Source organism: Rhincodon typus, chromosome 23 (genome assembly GCF_021869965.1).
Source record: "Rhincodon typus isolate 14 chromosome 23, sRhiTyp1.1, whole genome shotgun sequence".
In the NCBI taxonomy this organism is placed as follows: Eukaryota; Metazoa; Chordata; class Chondrichthyes; order Orectolobiformes; family Rhincodontidae; genus Rhincodon; species Rhincodon typus.
Window position 1 is genome coordinate 15,676,937 of NC_063354.1, and position 18,860 is coordinate 15,695,796.

Sequence of the window (18,860 nt, forward strand, 5' to 3'; positions counted from 1 at the left end):
AACAAATGGAAGTTTGTTTATCCTGAGGTGGTTTGTGCCAGGAGAGAGAAAAAGAAGAATCACTAGCTTTAGCAGAATCTAGGCAGAGTATGCTCTTTTTAATAAAACAAGAACTGTGGATGCTGGAGATCTGAAACAAAACCAGATATTGTTGGAGAAACTCAGCAGGGTCTGGCAGCGTCTGTGGGGGCGAAGCAGAGTTACTGTTTTGAATCCAGTGACTCTTAATCAGAACTCCTTTTTAATTAAATTCAAAACCTTTCTTTTATCTTTCACTGAGGAGGTTGCTTAAAAGTAGCACCACAGCACAATTCACCTTTAGTGGTCAGTTTGTGTGAATCATTAGATTCAAATATCATAACTACAATTTTCAATGCCATTTGTACTACAGGTTTCACTGGGCCTTCCATCATGTTTATCATGTAAAGACTTTACCAGGTGGTTTTGAGCTAGTATACATCAGGAACATTCGCATCTACTCTCCTCATAGGAGCTGACTGATATTGCTGATTACAGACTCAGAGTGCCATTGTTGCAGGCATTTTCTGTTTAAAGCTAAACTGAGCACAAGGAAAGGTTAAATAACAGCCTCGAAGCGTCATCTTCAGCTGTCTCTCAAAACAAATATTGGGATTGCTGTGTCCATCACAATGGTGGGCCTAAAGATATTTACCCCGACATCAGCTTGTGTGTAGCCGGTGTCTAAAACAGCACTATGTTATTATTCAGGACTGTTTGCTTAGAACTGCTTCGTCATCAAGGTGCTCATTAATATGCTGGAAACAATCCACAGTGACTTCAAATAAAGAGCATTTCAACCTTTGAGCTTTACTCTGCTATAGATCTCCCTACTCCTACACTGATGTCAGCAAGAGTTTACGAGAATTCTTGCTGCAGTTGGCACAGTGATCAAAAAGCAGACATGGGCACCATTCCAAAAGAACAAAAGGATGTAGGAGCAGAGGTAGAGCATTCCGCCCAGAGTGCTCGCCACCATTCAATGAAATCATGGCTGATCTGATCATCCTCAAAATCAATTTCCTGCCTTTTCCGCGTGACCCTCAATTCCCTTACTGATTAAAAACCTGTCTAAGAATCTCACTCTTGAATATACTTAATGACCCAGCCTCAATGGCCCTCTGCAGTAAAGAATTCCACAGATTCACTGCCCTCAGAAGAAATTCCGCCAATCTCCATCTGGAATGGGTGATCCCTTACTCTGATATGACACTGTCTGGTCCTAAACTCTCCTACACGAGGAATTAATCTCTCAGCACCTGTGTGTGGAGTACAAATTACCCAACTAGGGTTGACGAAGGCACCACAGTTAAAATAACAGACTGGTATTGGCAAAGGGTCACAGGTATCCAATCACTGGGCATACAATGGAATTCAGACTAAAAATTAATTTGAGTATCATCACTCTTCAGCTTTATAATCAGTTTTTAACATATACCAGACTTGGCATTGACGGATATCAATTGCTAAGTTGTTCAAGCAAGCACAGCCATCAGTTGCCTCAAAATAGAAATGCCAGTCAGAAGAAGTCACTGAATTAGCCACTGTAACCCTCCACTCTTCCAGCTCCTACACCCAACTGCTCAGTGTGAGAACACCATAGATGGTGCAACCACACATAAAAGAAGCAAAATCTAAGCCAGTGGATAATGCGTTCACTTTTGTTTTAAGGGTTCAATCTTTGCCCTTTAAAACATCATGTGAATTTCGGATTCCTTCAATGACCAATGCTTTATTTACCAGGGTTCCCTCTGCCATTTGGAAACTACCAAGCCCAAGCTTTCAGCTCTTGATTCAAGTGGAGAGAAGGAAAGACATGAGCTTCCCATTTACAGTTCACAAGTTCAATTTTAGATTCCACTTAGTCTTTTCACAACTAACACCATTTCAGTCATACTCAGACTCCTTGCAATACAACATAATCTGCCAACGGTAACTGAAATGATGTGTTCTGAAAGGTATTGGCCTTTCAGTCCCTCCAAGCTGTTTATGATGTTGCTGACCCTTACCTTGCAGAGTATTTCTGTATTGCCTCCTTTCGTATGGCTCTAAGAAGTGAAGAAGTTTTAAATGAAGCGAGTGGTTTTGGAACCAGAAAGCCAACTGGTAACTTGCCCAAAATTATGGCCGTTGCCTATAATCACATGTTAACTACAAACAAAATTTCGCTCCCTTGAAATGATAAATGCACTCCAACTTCAATCACTTAAATACCACTCAAAGCAGCTTTTGAAGTTGGGCCACTGCACATGCAAGGTGCAGGCAAAAGCCTTTAATCTGCAAACTAGTCAGGACGATGGAGCTATACTGTGGGGTCAGTTAGATTGAACTGCACACAGTACTCCTACTGTGGCCTAACCAGTTTTGTACAGCTCCAACATAACCCCTCTGGTCTTTTAACTATGCCACAACTGATAAAGGCAAGTGTCTCAAATGCCTTCTTAACTACCCTAGTAATCTGTCCTGCTGCCTTCAGGGATCTGTGGACAAGCATCCTAAGATCCCTCTATTCCTCTGAGCTTTTAAAATCATAACGTTCAAGTTATGGGACATGTGCTGGGAAGTGGGTCTAGTGTAGATTGAGAGTAGTTTTTGTCAGCGCAGACTCGATGGGCCAAAGGGCCTCTTCTGTATTGTATGATTCTATTCTATAAAATTAGGGATCATGCTTTCAGCACAGGGATAAGGGGAATATTTTTTCTCTCTCAGAGGGTTGTGAAGTTTTGGAACTTTCTGCCTCAGAAAGCATTGGAGGCAGGATCACTGAATATTTTTAAGGGTGGGTCGATGGATCTTGTTAGGCCAGGCAATTTTCTGGAAGGACAGGGCAGCAGATGCATGGGAGTACTAGCACCTGCAAGTTTTCCATCAAGCTACTCAAATATCACCGTTTGTTCAGTGTCGCAACACCAAGATCCTGGACCTTCCTCCCAAATGGCATTGTGGCTGTATAACACCAAATGGAGAGCAGCAGTTCAAGAAGGCAGCTCACCGCCAACTTCTCATGGACAACTATGGATGGGCAATAAATGCTGGCCAGGCAACAATGCCTACATCCTACAGTACTGAGTGATTTGGAACAAAACAAATGGAAGTTTGTTTATCCTGAGGTGGTTTGTGCCAGGAGAGAAAAAAAGAAGAATCACTAGCTTTAGCAGAATCTAGGCAGAGTATGCTCTTTTTAATAAAACAAGAACTGTGGATGCTGGAGATCTGAAACAAAACCAGATATTGTTGGAGAAACTCAGCAGGGTCTGGCAGCGTCTGTGGGGGCGAAGCAGAGTTACTGTTTTGAATCCAGTGACTCTTAATCAGTTCTCGGGGTAGGTGGGAAAGTGGAATTGAAAACACAAGTGGATCAGCTGTGATCATACTGAGTGGTGGAGCAGGCTTCGGGGACCTAGTGATCTCCTTCTGCTCCTATATTCATGTGTTCAATGCAAAATCTCAAAGCGTACTTCAGGAAGATAGATGCAATGCGCAGTCATTTCATATTCATTATGGACATTAACCATTTTGAGGTTAAATATTCTGAAGAAGGGTTACTGAACTCAAAACCTTCACTCTGCTTTCATTTCACAGATGCTGGGTTTCTCTCGCAATTCCTGTCTTTGTTTCATCATTTTAATGGCTCACCGTGAAATAATCTGCTCACTCTCAATCCTGTTCCTGGGAACTCCACAGTATAAAGCATCCCATACCTCTGTATCATCTGAAAGGTTTGATCACAAAGGCCTCAACAATAAACAACACAGCAATGAAAATGTTACACAGAATTTACAACACAGAAACAGGTCTATGCTAGTGTTTATGCCCCATATAAGCCTCCCCCAACTCTAATGTTTTGTAATCCCATCAAGCTATCATTCTCTTCCTTTGTATATATGGGGAAAAGTTCAGGAAGATCACACCACATCTGCTTGTGCTATACCGAATTTGATACTCCCAATTCGACGCCTTCAGTCTCTGAAGTGAAGATATATTTGCACTTTTCATCCGAGACATCTATCACCTTGATGAACACAGAAATATAGCACTCCCTGTTACCACACTCTTCAAGCACATTGCTAAAACAAATTAATTTCATTGAATTTTAATTAATTTATATCAGCATGTGCTCTCACTTCCTGTCAGCCCAGTCTGTCTTTCTCTCTGATTAAAGCAGACACCTTCTCTGTCTGGTTGGTAATGCAGCTGGTGGTAGATTGTATCTTATCCTGTCTTGTAGGGATGAACATTTCAGCAATCGTTCTCTTCAAAAGAATGATTCTTTGGCATATTCTTATTCCCCCTTTCTATCTTGACCTAACATAATTTCTTTCAAACAATAAAAGGATGCAACAATAAACTGTTACTCATGCAAAATTTTCATTCAATGAAGAGGCTTTGTCAATCACTTCTTTCAAAGATGAGGTTGAATATTTATTTATGCACTCACCCCAGCAGCAAAACCAAGACTTCCATCCAGTATTTGTTTCTGTGTGAGACAGAGATGAGAATGTCATTAAAACACTTGGAACAAGAAGAAGTGAAGAATTTATTGAATGCTATTGACATCCTTCAGACTTCATTGGCTTCAATACCCCAAAGACAAAAACCAAATTTGCACATTCCAAGATTTCACAAATAACACTGAAACGAATGACAACTGTTTGGGGCATGCATGTTGCTCAACGTCAACATTATTGTCCCAAAACCATCAAAACTCACAATGTTCCATATTACAGCCTTGAAATCCAGTAATGTGCAAATATTGATCACTCACACTCATAGGAAGTGAATACTTCCTAATAGTAATGTCTGTGGCACTTGGCATGGAAGAATTCTCTCTGAAAGAGATTAGCTTTTTCAAAACAAAAGTCAATAATTTGTTCTGCATAAAAAGTTTTCAAGAACACCACACCATTCTTTCACTGTCTAATAAGCTTTGATCCAATAAGCTTTGGATCACTAGAACACTAAAATCAATAGAAGCAAACCTCATTGTTTGCTTGCACAATTACAAACAGTAATAGGACACAGCCATGGTCATCCTTCAGAGTGAAGAGGTCATCCCTAAGACCTTAGACAATGGAAGCTGTGAGATAAAATAAGGATCCTACATGTCCTTAATACAATGTTCAGCAATATGCCATTCTAAGCATTGAAGACAAGTACAATGTCATTAATTAGATAACTAACAAAAAGCAGTCATGGTAAACTTGTGCAAGCCTGTTCTGAAAAAAATCCAACTGTCAATTGGATTACAGATAAAAGGTAAATGCAGTATTTCTTTTTTTATGCTACAAAGTTAAATATTTTGTTTTAAGATGAGTTTGGTTAGAAGTACATTATCAACAAATGGATTTCAGAAAACCACTTTCTAAACCAGAAATGTTTTGAAACCATGCCAATTTTCCACAGGTCTTCAAAACCAGACAAGGTTCAGATCATCAATCAATCTCCAAAAGGGCATTTTCAAACAGCAATGTTAAAATAATCAGTGTTGTTGGAAAAAGAAAGGACTCAATAATTTCTGTAGTAAAATTATGAAGTCGCTACACAAAGGGCATTCCCCTGGCCGACACTTATCCTTCAATCAACATCAATGAAAGAAACGCCAGATAATGTGATCACTTTTATCACTGCTTGTTTTGGCCATGGAGTTTGGTGCGAGATGACTGCACATTTCTCTACATTCCAACAATGACTACGTTTTTTAAAATACATAATCGGGTATAAATAAAACTCTGAAAGATCACGAAAAGGTGTTATAATCAATATTTTACTGAATATTTCCCAAAAAAAATGTTATTTTCATTGTCAACCTTTTTACAGTGGACCTGTATCAAATTGCAGAGCAATGACTTTAAAAGTATTTTGCCCCCTGTTCGCATTCCTCGAAGAGGGATGGTCCATATCTTTCATAGTGTTTCATTGTGCACAGTTCAGCATCTGACGACAGAACTAAAATGTCTTATTATGGTGACTCTAAAATAAGGAAGCTAACCTATTTTTAAAACCACTTAGATGAACAAGTTGATCAATGAAGAATGTTGTTTTCTTAATACATTCATTCATTCATGGAAGATGGGCATTACTGGCCGAGCCAGCATTCATTGCCAATCCAGAAGTGCCCTTGAAAAGGTGGTGGTGAGCTGTCTTCTTGAACTGCTGCACTCTACTTTGTGTAGGTAGACCAAATATGCCATTAGAGGCGGGAGTGTCAGGAATCTGACCCAGCGACAGTGGGAATGGTAATATATTTCCAACTCAGATGGTGTCTGGCTTGGAGGGGAACTTGCAGGTGGTGGTATTCTCATGTATCCACTGCCCTTGATAATAGTGGTCATGGACTTGGAAGGTGCTGTCAAAAAAGCCTTGGTGAATTTCTGCAGTGCATCTTGTAGATGGTACACACTGTTACTGAGCGTGACTGGCAGACAGAGCGGTTGTTTACAGATGTGATACCAAATCAAGCAGGCTGCTTTCTCCAGGATAGTGTCAAGCATCTACAGCAATACGGTGGCTCAGTGGTTAACATTACTACCTCACAGCGCCAGGGGCCTGGATTCAATTCCAGGCTTGGGTTACTGTCTGTGTGGAGTTTGCACATTCTCCATGTCTGCATGGGTTGCCTCCGGGTGCTCCAGTTTCCTCCCATGGTCCAAAAATGTGCAAGTTAGATGGATTGGCCATGCTAAATTGCTCATAGTGTCCAGGCTTGTGTAGGCTCTGTGGATTAGCCATGATCTGATCTGTTTTTGTAGCTGTTGTATTTATATGGCTAGTGCAATTCAGTTGCTGGTCAACTGTCAGAATCCCAGGAAATTGATAGGGGGGGATTCAGTTAATGGTAACACCATTGGGTATCATGGGGTAATAATTAGACTCTCATACAGAGTCATAGCATCATACAGCTCTTGGAGAGAGTCACTGCCTGACACTGGTATAGTGAATGTTACTTGTCACTTCTCAGCCCAAACCTGGATAACGTCCAAGTCTTGCTGCATTCAGAGGTGAACTGCTTCAGTATCTGAGAAGTTGCAAATGACGCTGAATATTGTGCACTTAATCAATGGTTTAACTGGTTTAACTGGTTCTAAGTCTTGGCCAGAGACTAATTCAATATTCACACTTCGGATTCTGGTCCAAATTAATAAAGAAGAGTTGTTCCTGTCTCCGAGATGAAGTATGGAAGCCAGTGATAACAAGCATACACCAAAGAAATGCAATAAATTTAAAATCTAGTTTTGTTGAGGAATGAGGCTCAGAAAAAAAAAACTGCAGTAACTTAGATGAGGTAGAAAAATTAAAACTGAGAAGAGGCAGAATGGAAAAGATGACTACCACCCAAACATACCTATTTCAATGAGCAGGAGTGGACCCTTCAGCGCTCAAGTCTACCTGCCATTCAAGGCTGTGGTCCCAACTCTGCTTTTCTACCTGTCGCCATTAATCATTTATCCACTTTGTCAGTCAAGAAACCAGAACTAAGGAGTTTTAATCTTTTGTCATTTTATGTGAAATTGTTTTAATCATTTACTTTTAATGGGTTAACGAAGAACAGTACAGCACAGGAACAGGCCCTTCAGCCCACCAAGACTGTGCTGACACATGATGACTGTCTGAACAAAAAGCCTTTTTGCCTCTATGCAGTCCATAGTCCTATGCACTCTATTCCCTGCCTTTTCATGTATCTGTCAAGATGCCTCTTAAACATTGCTATTGCTATTGCTATTGCATCTGCCCCAACAACCTTCTCAGATACAGCATTCCAGGCACTTTCCACCTCTTCTGTAAAAAAAACTTCCCTCTATCTCCTTTAAACTTTCCCCCTTTTACCTTAAACCTATGTCCCCTAGTAACAGACATTTCTACACTGGGGAAAAGACTCCAACTTTCCAGTCTATCCGTGCCTCTCATAATTTTGTAAATTTCTATCAGGAAACTTCTACCTAACACTGTAATCGAAAGGCTGCATCAGATAGCTCAGCGACTGCATCAAAACAATTTGCTTTCATAGTGTCGTCTGCATTATAAAAAGGCCCAAGGGCGCTGAATAGAAATGGAATTAAAGCAAAAAGCATTAAAGTGAATTAAAGGAGAAGGTTATTCTTGATGAAGCAGTGTCTTAAAAGCAGAGAACAGAAGAATTAAAGAGACTAAGGAAGGAAATTCCAATGCTTAAGGCTTAGGCAGATGATGCTGCACTGTTAAGGGTGAGGCAAATGTAGTCAGGGATTACAGTAAAGTTCACTACCACTATAAATCAGAAAAGCATACCAGCTGAGCAATATGATCATTTCCCTCTTCCCCTCAGCAATCCAAGTTCTAACAACAAGCTACAGTATTCAATTTAATTTAATGCTTTTCCTGTTTCTGTACTTACTAGCTATATCTTTGTTCAGGCTGGTATCCATGAAGGGCAGAACAAGAAAAATCAGTTCTCAAATGACTATGAAATTCTCATTGAGTCTGATCCACAATCCCTTGTCAGATCAAATTCAAGTCGTCACTAACTAACTGTAAACAGCTAGAATGCGTGCTTAAAATACCAAAGGATAGGGTTATGGTGTGTAAGTGATCTTTTTTCTCTGTTTAAATCTATACTTTTTTCAGTCTTTGCTTTACACTGCATTATATCAGGCACTTATTCAAAAATGCCAATTTGTTCATTTTGAATTATGCCTATGTTACAAGCTGAACAAAGACAATGGAATCAAACATGTTACAACTCTATTTGGATTTCTGTTTTCTGCATTTCTAGCAACAGTTTTTACATCAACTCATAATCACAACCACTCTTTAGTAAATAGTACTCAGTAAGCTGCAAAATTCAAAATACCAAAGGCCAAACACCATCAAGTATCAGCAACATTAAGGGAAAATATTGGCCAGTTGAAGACTGTACAGTTGCTTAGAGTGTTGGTTGAGGAGGACAAGCAAATCATAACCAGAAGCAGTTAGAAACTAACTTCTACGCAAAAAGTAGATTACATGACATCCTCAAGTCAGCTCTTAGCCTTGGATGTTTATAATGTTACCATTTCGCATGGAGTTCTTTCGTTACTTTTAGTGCTAAGAGCAGCTGACAGCACATTCCATGTCCTTTCAAAAGTAATGCTCCAATATTGTACCCAAATAAATCTCCATAAAACCATTAGGAAAATCAATAGATCAGTCAATCGGCCCTCAAGTCTGCTTTAATTAAGCCAAGCTTCCTCAGTGCCTCAACTCTATACAGAATACTTTGTTTCTTCCTTCCAATGACAAAAAAGAAACTGCAATTCCAATCTCACTCCTAAAAGCTCCAGTTGTCACAGCATCCACAGCTAATTGAGGATAACATTTCAGATCATTGCCACCCTATGTCTGGAAAAAGTGCTTCCTAATTTCTGTCCCAAAATGCCTCCTTCCAACGTTAAGATTAATCCTTGATTTTTCCACCAGAGGCAACAGTGTACATCCAGAGAAAACTAAAAGAAAAACGTTTTAACATTGAAACACCTTGAAGAGATGACCCTCAACCTTCAACACAAACACAAACTGAGTTTATACATCCTGTCCTCACAATTTAACCCTCTAAATCCTTGCATCAATTCAGTGAATTTGCAATGCATCCCATCCCCGGGCCAATGTAGCGTTTCCTGAGAAATACTGCCTAAAACTGAACATAGTCTTACGGAAGGGACCCTAACAAAGCTCTTACGCAATTAAGGGATTAACGTCTGCAACTTTACAATCTAACCTCCTTTTCAATCTGACTTTTGTATCTGTCTACAAATGATTATTATCCATTAATGATTTGAAGTACTTGGACTCCCAAATCTCTTTGTTCCTCTGCAGTTTCTAGTTTCTCTCATTTAGAAAATATGTTGATTTCTCTTTCTTGGGTCCAAAGTGGCTGACCTTATAGTTGACACATGCAGGGGGTTCTGCCATAATGCATGTTCCATCAACACGAATTGGCAATAACATAACTGACGAATAGAGGAACGTTATTTCTAAAACGCGACCTTTTGTAGGCTATAATGTGATTCCATCGGCAATCTAATTGTTGATGTTGTGGAAGATGTGTTTAGAGAGTATTGCAGGAAAAAAAAATTTGGATTTCAAGATTCTCCTCATCCTCGGATAATGCACCAAGCCATCCTCCCACCATTGGTGAGTTTTCTGAAAACATTACAGTTCTACTTCCAACTCCAAACACAACTTCCCTCCTTCCACCCATGGACCAGGATGCAATAGCAGCTTTTAAAGCTTATTAATTAAGGTGCACATTTAAGAGGCTGATTGCAGCCACTGAGGGAGATATGGACAGTGTTCTTCAATTTTGGAAGGGCTTTAACATCAAGAATGCAATTGACATTATCATGGGGTGACGTCAGTAAGGACTGTTTGTATGCAGTTTGGTGGAAGCTTCTCACAGATTTTTTTCAAGATTTTAAAGGTTTTGAGCCATCAGAGGAGCTCCCAACAATCAAAGAGTATTATGTTGATCTGCAAAGCAAGTTGGATTTGAAGAAGCAGAGAGTAAGCATGTTGAAGACTGCTTGAGTCCTAATGTGAAGACCTCTCTATAGCTGATCTACAGCAACTTGTTCCTGAGGGGGAAGTGGAAGTTGGGGATGAAGAAAATGAAGTCCAGGATGCAGCACTGCGAGAAATTCCACTTCTGTTTTGTTTTCTGTCCTGAGGGAAATTGAGAAGCAGTTGCAGCTCTTAGTGGACAATGATTACAATGCAGAACACAACAGGGTAGCTGCTCGTGGAATAAGATCTTATTTGGCGCCCTATGAACAGCTTCTTCATGAAAGAAGAAAAAGGGCAAAACAGTAAAAGCTGGATTTTTTTTAAGCCAAACCCCAAGAAACAGTCAGAAGACAATGACCCACAGTAAACATTTATTCAAACTGTGCTATCCTTTGTGTTAGGCTTTTGAGTGATTTTTGAGCAATTTTGAGTGATTTTTTTGGTGGTCTGCCCCTAACTCCACCTTTCCCATAGGTCTTGTTATTTCTATAGCACGATTTTCTATAACGCAATGTTGCGCAGGAATGCAACTATTGTGTTTTAGCAGAACCCTCTGCATTTAACTTTGATGACCCTAATCTTGCTCACCCACTTGAGATCTATGTCCCCTTGCAACTTTTCACTCACATGTGTACTAAATTCATAATCTGTAATCCATTACTGGGACATTCTATGCAGACGAAAATTACAATTTGTGTTTTTCAATATTACAGGGATTAAATAAATAGCAGGGGGACAGATCATTTTGTACTACACAAAGCTTAAAGTACAAGAACAACTCGAGAAAGGAACAGGCTTGAGACAGTGATCTAATCTCAAGATTTAAAACATTAATACAAGCTGCTTCTCCTTCTTCCTGTGCATCATACAAAGTCCCAGCAACATTTAGAATATCGATGGGACTGTACAATTAGATCATAATTAGCAACAAATTAAATCAGCTTATTTGTCTAAACACCACTTGTTACTGATTATCTTTTAGGAAATCTGATATCTTAACTTGCAGGGAACCTTATAAAACTGGCTCGTTAAGGAAGCAAATGCTCCCTTCATCCTGTCATCAGGCAAAAGATAAAATACACTGGACCAAATATTCTCTGGGGTGGCAATCATTTTCTGAATACTGCTCCACTCCAATCTTTCACACCTCGAACTTTCTTCATCACAGTGCCCTAATTCTCATGAAATACGGAGCACAGTGTCCCTCAGAGAATTCCACTGGATCATTGTGGTGTCTGCAACTAATGTCAAGAGTAATAGATGTCTACAGGACAGGAAAAGGCCCTTCGGCCCATCAAGTCTACGCCAATCACAAACCACCATCTAACTAATCTCATCTCATTTTCCAACACTTAGATCCCAGCCTTGCATGCTTTGGCATCACAGATGTACATCTTGATACATCTTAAATGTTATGAGGTTTCCTACTTCTATCACCCTTCCAGGCAGTGAGTTCCAGATTCCCGCCACCCTCTGGGTGAAAAAATACATCACCTCTAAACTTTCTGCCCCTTCCCTTAAATCTACACCCCTGGTCATTTATCTCGCCATCAAGAGGAAATGTTTTTTCCTGTCTATCCTGTCTATGCCCCTCAGTTTTATACATCTTAATCATGTCCTCCCTCACTCTCTTCTGCTCCAAGGAAAATAACCCCAGTGTGTCCAATCTCTCCAGCCTGAGCAGCAACCTGGTAAATCCCCCCGCCTCCTTCTGCAATGCTATCACATCTCTAAAGACCACCTTTCAAGCACAAGCTGTCTTAAGATAAGGTTAAAGCTCCAGTTTGAATGTTAGTGACTGGGCAAGAGTGTAAGGTGGCAGATCAGCAAGTAGGGAGGGGTGTTTATGTGGGCAAGGTCACGAAGTAGATCAGGTCAGGTCAAGCAAAGAAGGTAGCAAATCAAATTGGGGAAGGTGTTGGTCAGGTCAAGTCCGGGATAGCATGGGCAGGAGGGGTAGATGGGCTTAGTCTGGGAGTAGTTGGGGGTTCAGGATTTAGGGGTCTTTTCTTAAGTTAGGTGAGGATTTTAATCAAAAATTTCCTCTGTATCTATTCAGGTAATATTCAGGCATCTATTCAGGTGGAACAGTCTAAGTCCAGTTCAGGGTCAGAGATTTTTTGCAGAGAGTCCCAGAGAGAGGGGGTATTACTCATGCCAGGCTGTTCTCACAGTGGGCAGGTGCATCAAGATCTCTGTGGGGCTGGGGGTCCTCAGACACATTTTGGATTGTGTGTCGGATTGCTAACAACCCAGAGGCCAGAAGATCTGGGGCATTACTTTTGAACCCTAGAAGAGCTACAGTAGAGAATGAAGCCATTCGGCCTGTCCTGTTTGTGCCAGCTCTCAGCTAATTCAGCTAGTCCTATCTCTGCCTCTGTCATTTTTTCCAGTAGCTCTGCAAAAGTCAATTCAGATAACTACCCAATTTCCTTCTGAATGCCATGATTTAATCTGCCTCTTCCACACACTCAGACATTCCAGGTCCTATCTACTCACTGCGTAAAAACACTTCTCCACGCATCATCTTTACTTCCTTTGCCATTCCCCTTAAATTGTGCCCTCTGGGTCTTGACCCTTCCACCAACAGGACTGGTTTTTCACTTACTACATCTAGAAGCTAGTATTTTACAAATGCCACCTAACCGTATGTAATTGGATACACGTCTCTCCAGTACATCATGCAAGTCAGTAAGAACTATATCATGAATCATTGGGGTCCAGCATAGATTCCTTGTCATTTCCTTCCAACTCGAGTACATGACCATTATCCTGCTCGCTGTCTTTAAAAATATAGATAATCTCCTGAACAGGCCAATTAGCTGCCTTTAATACCATGGACTTTATGTTTGGCTGACACTCTCCGAAGAGAGGCCTCTTGTGTCATATTCGGAATGTCCTTCCTTTGGGCCAGAGTCTCGCCTGCTCTGGATGGGTATCATAACATGTCTGAACAGATTTGATAAAAAAAACTTCTCTGAAGTAGAACTTTACAAAATGTCTTTTTCAAGTCCATATAAATTATACTACTAAACATTTCATTATTTTTGTAACTATATTTCTTCAAAAAAGTCAATTAAGTCTACTTTATGTAATCTTTATAAATATACATCTACTCTGTGCAGTCTGATCAAATTTCTCCATGGCCTTGCCCATTTGCCACTGAAATATTCTTGTGCATCTTTGTCACCTCCCAAATCAAATGTTTCAATGTTCTCCTGAGCAGCTACTATCTTCCATAAACATGAGCCCATGCAAATCTCCTAACCCACACAAAGTCCTACTAATCTATTGTTCTTCTGCCTGTTAACTAACATTGGGACCCAATCAACTAACACCTCAAATTTAAAATTTTCATCCTCATTGTCAGATTCCCTCAAGGCCTCGTCCTCCCGATCTCAAACAGCCCATTCCTTTTCCTCTTACATATTCCCCAGGCCCCTCTATCTTCAGCCTTCTGCACTCAAGAAAGCTACTTGTTTATTAATTCATTCATTGTATGTCACCACCATCAGCTAAGCCAGCATTTGACTCATCCACTGAGTGACGTGCCAGGTCATTTCAGAGGAGAGTAAAGAGTCAAAGACATGGCTTGGGTCTAGAGTCCTCGATCAGGTAAGGAAAAGGAACACTTGCATTTATATTGCACCTTCAACAGATCTCAAAGTGCTTTACAGCCAATGAAATACTTCTGAAGTGTAGACATTTATACCTGTGGAAACGTGGCAGCAACCTCACACAAACTGTGAAATAACACTGATTCTTCATCTGTTTTTGTGATGTTGACTGAGGGATAAATATCAGCCCCAAGGCAAAATTCCCCTGTTCTTCATTGAAATAGTGAGACGGGATCTATTATTTCCACCTGGCAGCGCAGACAGGGTTTAATATCTCAAATGAAAGGTGGCACCCATAAACCGTAGCACTCCGTCAAGCAACCCAGATTTGAGTTCAAATCCTTGAATGAGATTTGAAATCCACAGCCATCTGACTCAAAGGGTCAAGGGCTATTGGTTCAGCCAACTGATATTGATGTGACAGCATATATCCTTCCCAAAAGGATGTTAACAAGTAAATGGGCTTTTATGTCAATCCTGTTGTTTCATGGTCAATATTACTGATATGAGCCTTTTGCTTCAGATTTAGTTAATGAAATCTAGATTTCCTAGTTGCCGCATTGGGACTTGAATACAATTCCACATCATACCAAGTTTGTGGATCACTAACTCAACAACACATTAATAATGCTACTGTTCCCCATGTATTTGCGGTTACATAGACCTTTTCTTGACCCTGGGGCATCCCAAAGCATTGCACAGCCAATGAAGAAATTTTGAAATGCAGTCACTGTTGTTATGGCAGAAAATACAGTCGGGACTTTGTCTCCAACAAAGTGACACAAGCAGCAATATAAGAAAATCTAAATTAAGCAGTTCCAGTGGCCCTAATCAAATCCCTAATCCTCGTTGCCTTATTACCTCTTCTATGGCTTTTCAGGCCCCTCCTTAAAACTTGCTCTTAATCCAAGTTTTTATTCTTTCCACATAGTATCTCCATTATGGCATCAATTTTTGTCTTAATTCATTTCAAACAACCATCTTAGGACGTGATTCACATTAAAAGATACGCACATATTGTTAGTTTGCGTATCTCTAACATATTGCAGAAGTAGTTCTTTGCATTACACTTGCTGAGGGCCTGAAAATATTATGTGCTGTCCCAGTTTAGTCATAAGCACATAGGAAGAGGCCATTCAGGTCACTGAATCCATGCTGGCTCTCTGTAGGGCAATCCATTCACTCTCTTTCCTCGCTCTACCCACATGTAGCCCTGCAAGTTTATTTCCCTCAAGGGCCTACACAACTTGCTTTTGAAATTACTGATCATCTCAACTTTCACCCCCTCACAGGCAGTTTCCAGATCATTCCCATTCGTTGGAATCTACCCTTTACAGTGAACCTTCTAAAAGGAAACTGAAAGGAAATCTCCACAAAAATTAACAAAAAAAGATAAGAATAAGAAAGTGAGTGGCCTGGAGATCAACTTGTGCAAGAATGACTGTAAGATGTCAGCTTCCAGGAAGGGTTGGGCTGTCAACGTAGCATTGCAAAATGCATTTATACTGCCATGACACAATGCAAAAGGAAAGATAGAGGCGTAAATCTTTCAAAGGTATTAGTTATACTTTATATTGTACTGTCTAGGAAACAAAAGAATATAAAGGACATCTCATACACTGACAATGATCCTTCATGAGCATTTCATTGAGGAAGTTATTTTAATTGATTTGCCAAGTTAGAGTATTGTATTTCTATGTGGTCCCAAATTGAGGGCTCCACGTCTTGATCATACAGACTGCCCTAAAGGAAACAACTGGGCCTTCCAAAGGTCTTGCACGCTTTTGATTTAAGATTTTACTTTCAGGAATCAAATTAAACTCATGATGAAGCTAACCAGTTATGCAGAGACCAGCCTGGCCGGGGACTGAGCTCACGTATGCACTCAATGTCAGGTCCCCACTTCATACCGACCTGGCCGTGCGAGAAGATGAAAACCAGAGCAGCCCCGGCGGCGGTGAGCCCCCAGGTGAAGAATGTGCCCAGGAGGCTCTGCAGAACCGGGCTCCAGCCCTCGATCATAGTCCTCTCTCTGTGTGTCACTAACGCTCCCCCTGTACTGCCAGCGCTTCTCTCTTACTTCCTCATCCTGCTGCCCACGTGTCTTCCAAACATACTTGCTCCGCCCCCTGACCGCCGATTGGCTGACCCTCCTCCAGCCTCATCCAATGGATGTGCAGGGATTGCCATATCCGAGAGCCGACTGGTCGGACCGTCTGTCTATCATGCTGTTATCCCGCCTCTCACGCTGTATCCAATGTCCTGTTGCTTTCAACAGTCCCCAGTGGAAGTCAGAAAGTGAGCACCTTAGTTCCGTGTCGATGTGCAACTTTAAAAACAAAAGAATGCGTTAATATTTTCTCCTAAAAATGTATTGTTTTCAAGCGCCACTCTGGCCTATTGCACCCTTTTTGCAGACAAAGAAACTACCGTAAATGCTGCTGCAAGCATTGATTTTACTAATGCTGGTGTAGGTTTTCTGTTTTGCTGGTTACACGGTGCTATCATTTTCATGAGCAAATCCTATGATCTGTTTTATCCAGTTTGGAAGCCAGCAAACATTTTTAAAGCATGAGATTCCTGATAGAAATGCAGCATTTAAAAAAAAAACACAATTGAGTACAGAATACGATAATTGAATCGTGGGGAATTTGCACCACAAAAGACAGATAATCTAGTTCTTGTTCACATTATGAAATTACGGATTTGGTTCCTCAGTGCACTTGGGTGCACATGATTTAATAAATTGTGACTCGTTCTTAATCTACCTCCATGACATTTTGCCAACTGCATCTAAACGACTAACAGTAATATTATGAATTCATGCTCTCCAACTGGATTTGCTCCAATGCTCTGGCAAAGTTGCTCATCAGTCAACTGCCTAGAGGTGTTCCAAAATGGTTGAAATTACTCAACCCTTTCGAATCCCCTGTCCTCAGAAACGTCTCATTCCCTCCCATTTCTGTCTTCATATTCAAAGAAAATAAACTGAATTGTATCTAATGAACAGTGCAAACAACAACTGACATTTATAAAGTGCCTTTATTGTACAAAACTGACTCAAGGTGATTCACAGAAGTGTAATCATGCAGAGTGTTGAGATTTAGGGAATGAATTGCAGAATTTAGGGCCGGGGCATCTGAATGTATAGATGTTAATGGTAGTGTGAAAAGAGTGTGAAATGCGTAAAATGCCAGATTTGGAAGTGTGAAGGGAACTCACAGGGTTGTGGGGCTAAAGTCCGTTAGGAGACGAGGAAGACAGGATCCTGGAGAACAGGATAAAAGCAGCAGCATTTCAGGTGTACTGAGGTTTGCTAACAAGAGAATGGAATGTTCACCAAGAGTACATTCATTGAATCCAGAGGTGATGGGTGTGGACAAGAGTTCCAACAACAAATGGATTGAAGTAGAATGGAAGTGGGTAATGCTACTGTGATAAAGTAGCCAGTCTTTCTCAGGGCGAGGATGTGCAGTTGGATATCAGCTCAGCAAGGAGGGTGAGTGGAGAGATCTGGTGGTGAGAATGCACCAGACCTTTCTGTCCTTTCTATTGATATTTCCTCACTCACTTCATTTCTTTGTGTACAATGGATTAGCCTCCAATCCGAGATGTGGCTACAGCAGAGTATTAGCACTACAGAGATGTACTTCTCTGCTACAGGAAGGATGTTGTGAAACTCGAAAGAGTTCAGAAAAGATTTACAAGGATGTTACCAGGGTTGAATGGTTTGAGCTATAGGGAGAGGCTGAATAAGCTGGGGTTATTTTCCCTGGAGTGTCGGAGGCTGAGGAGTGACCTTATAGAAGTTTATAAAGTCATGAGGGGCATGGATAGGATGAACAGCCAAAGTCTTTTGCCCAGGGTAAGGGAATCCAAAACTAGAGGGCATATGTTTAAGGTGAGAGGGTAAAGAATTAGAAAGTTACTTATGGAGGCTGGTACAATTATAACATTTCAAAGGCATCTGAATAGGTACAAGAATAGAAAGGGTTTAGAGGGATATGAGCCAAATGCTGGCAAATGGGACTAGATTAATTTAGGATATCTGGTCGGCATGGACGAGTTGGACCGACGAGTCTGTTTCCGTCCTGTACAGCTCTATGACTCTAGGACTCTGTCAAAACAGTCTGATGCTCATGAGTCATCTTGAATGGGAGAGCTATCACCAGTTTAATTTCACCACTGGCAATTGTATTCCTTATCTACTCTTCCCCACTGCTGTCCAACTTCAATTCCAACAATGAAAATTGAGCTCTTTGTGCATTTCAATTTTATTAAGGCTGTGACTATCTAGTTGCTTTTCTCTGATTTTTCCATCCTTCCACTTGCCTATGAAAAAAAAACTACTCTAACCTCCCTCACCTGTCCTAAACTTAACCCTGCATCTCTCATTGATTTTCCATTTCTTCTCCCAACATCACCATCTGCAGAAGATCATCCTACTTCTGACATTGCCCCTTTTCCACTAAACTATTGATGCCTCAAAACCTTGCCTTTCTAACCACTATGTTAGCTGCCATTTTAAATGGCTTCTCTTCTCTGGTTCTGTCGTATCCCTTTCACCTTTTCTTCAAACATTTATGCTCAATGCAAATGTCCTTGTAACTGCCGCCCTACTTCCAATTTCTTCTGTCTCCAAGTCTTTTGATTGGATTGTTGCCTCACAAATCCTTGCACAAGTTTAGTGTAACTCCGTAATCTCGACAA

The 18,860-nt window shown here is 40.7% G+C and overlaps 1 protein-coding gene across 2 annotated transcripts in view; it reads right to left on the reverse strand.

The window, feature by feature from the left end:
• Positions 1-16,244, reverse strand: part of slc39a11 (solute carrier family 39, member 11) — a 51,491-nt gene extending 35,247 nt beyond the window's left edge. Inside the window, exons 1-2 of one of the 2 annotated variants that reach the window (XM_048610835.1) lie at positions 16,065-16,244; positions 4,457-4,495 (exon numbers count right to left, since the gene is read on the reverse strand). In XM_048610835.1, coding sequence (XP_048466792.1) covers positions 4,457-4,495; positions 16,065-16,172 — 147 coding nt within the window. In that variant the 5' untranslated portion in view covers positions 16,173-16,244. The remainder of the gene's footprint in view (positions 1-4,456; positions 4,496-16,064) is intronic. The other variant, XM_048610834.1, reaches the window with a different exon arrangement.
• Between the last annotated feature and the right edge of the window lie 2,616 nt (positions 16,245-18,860).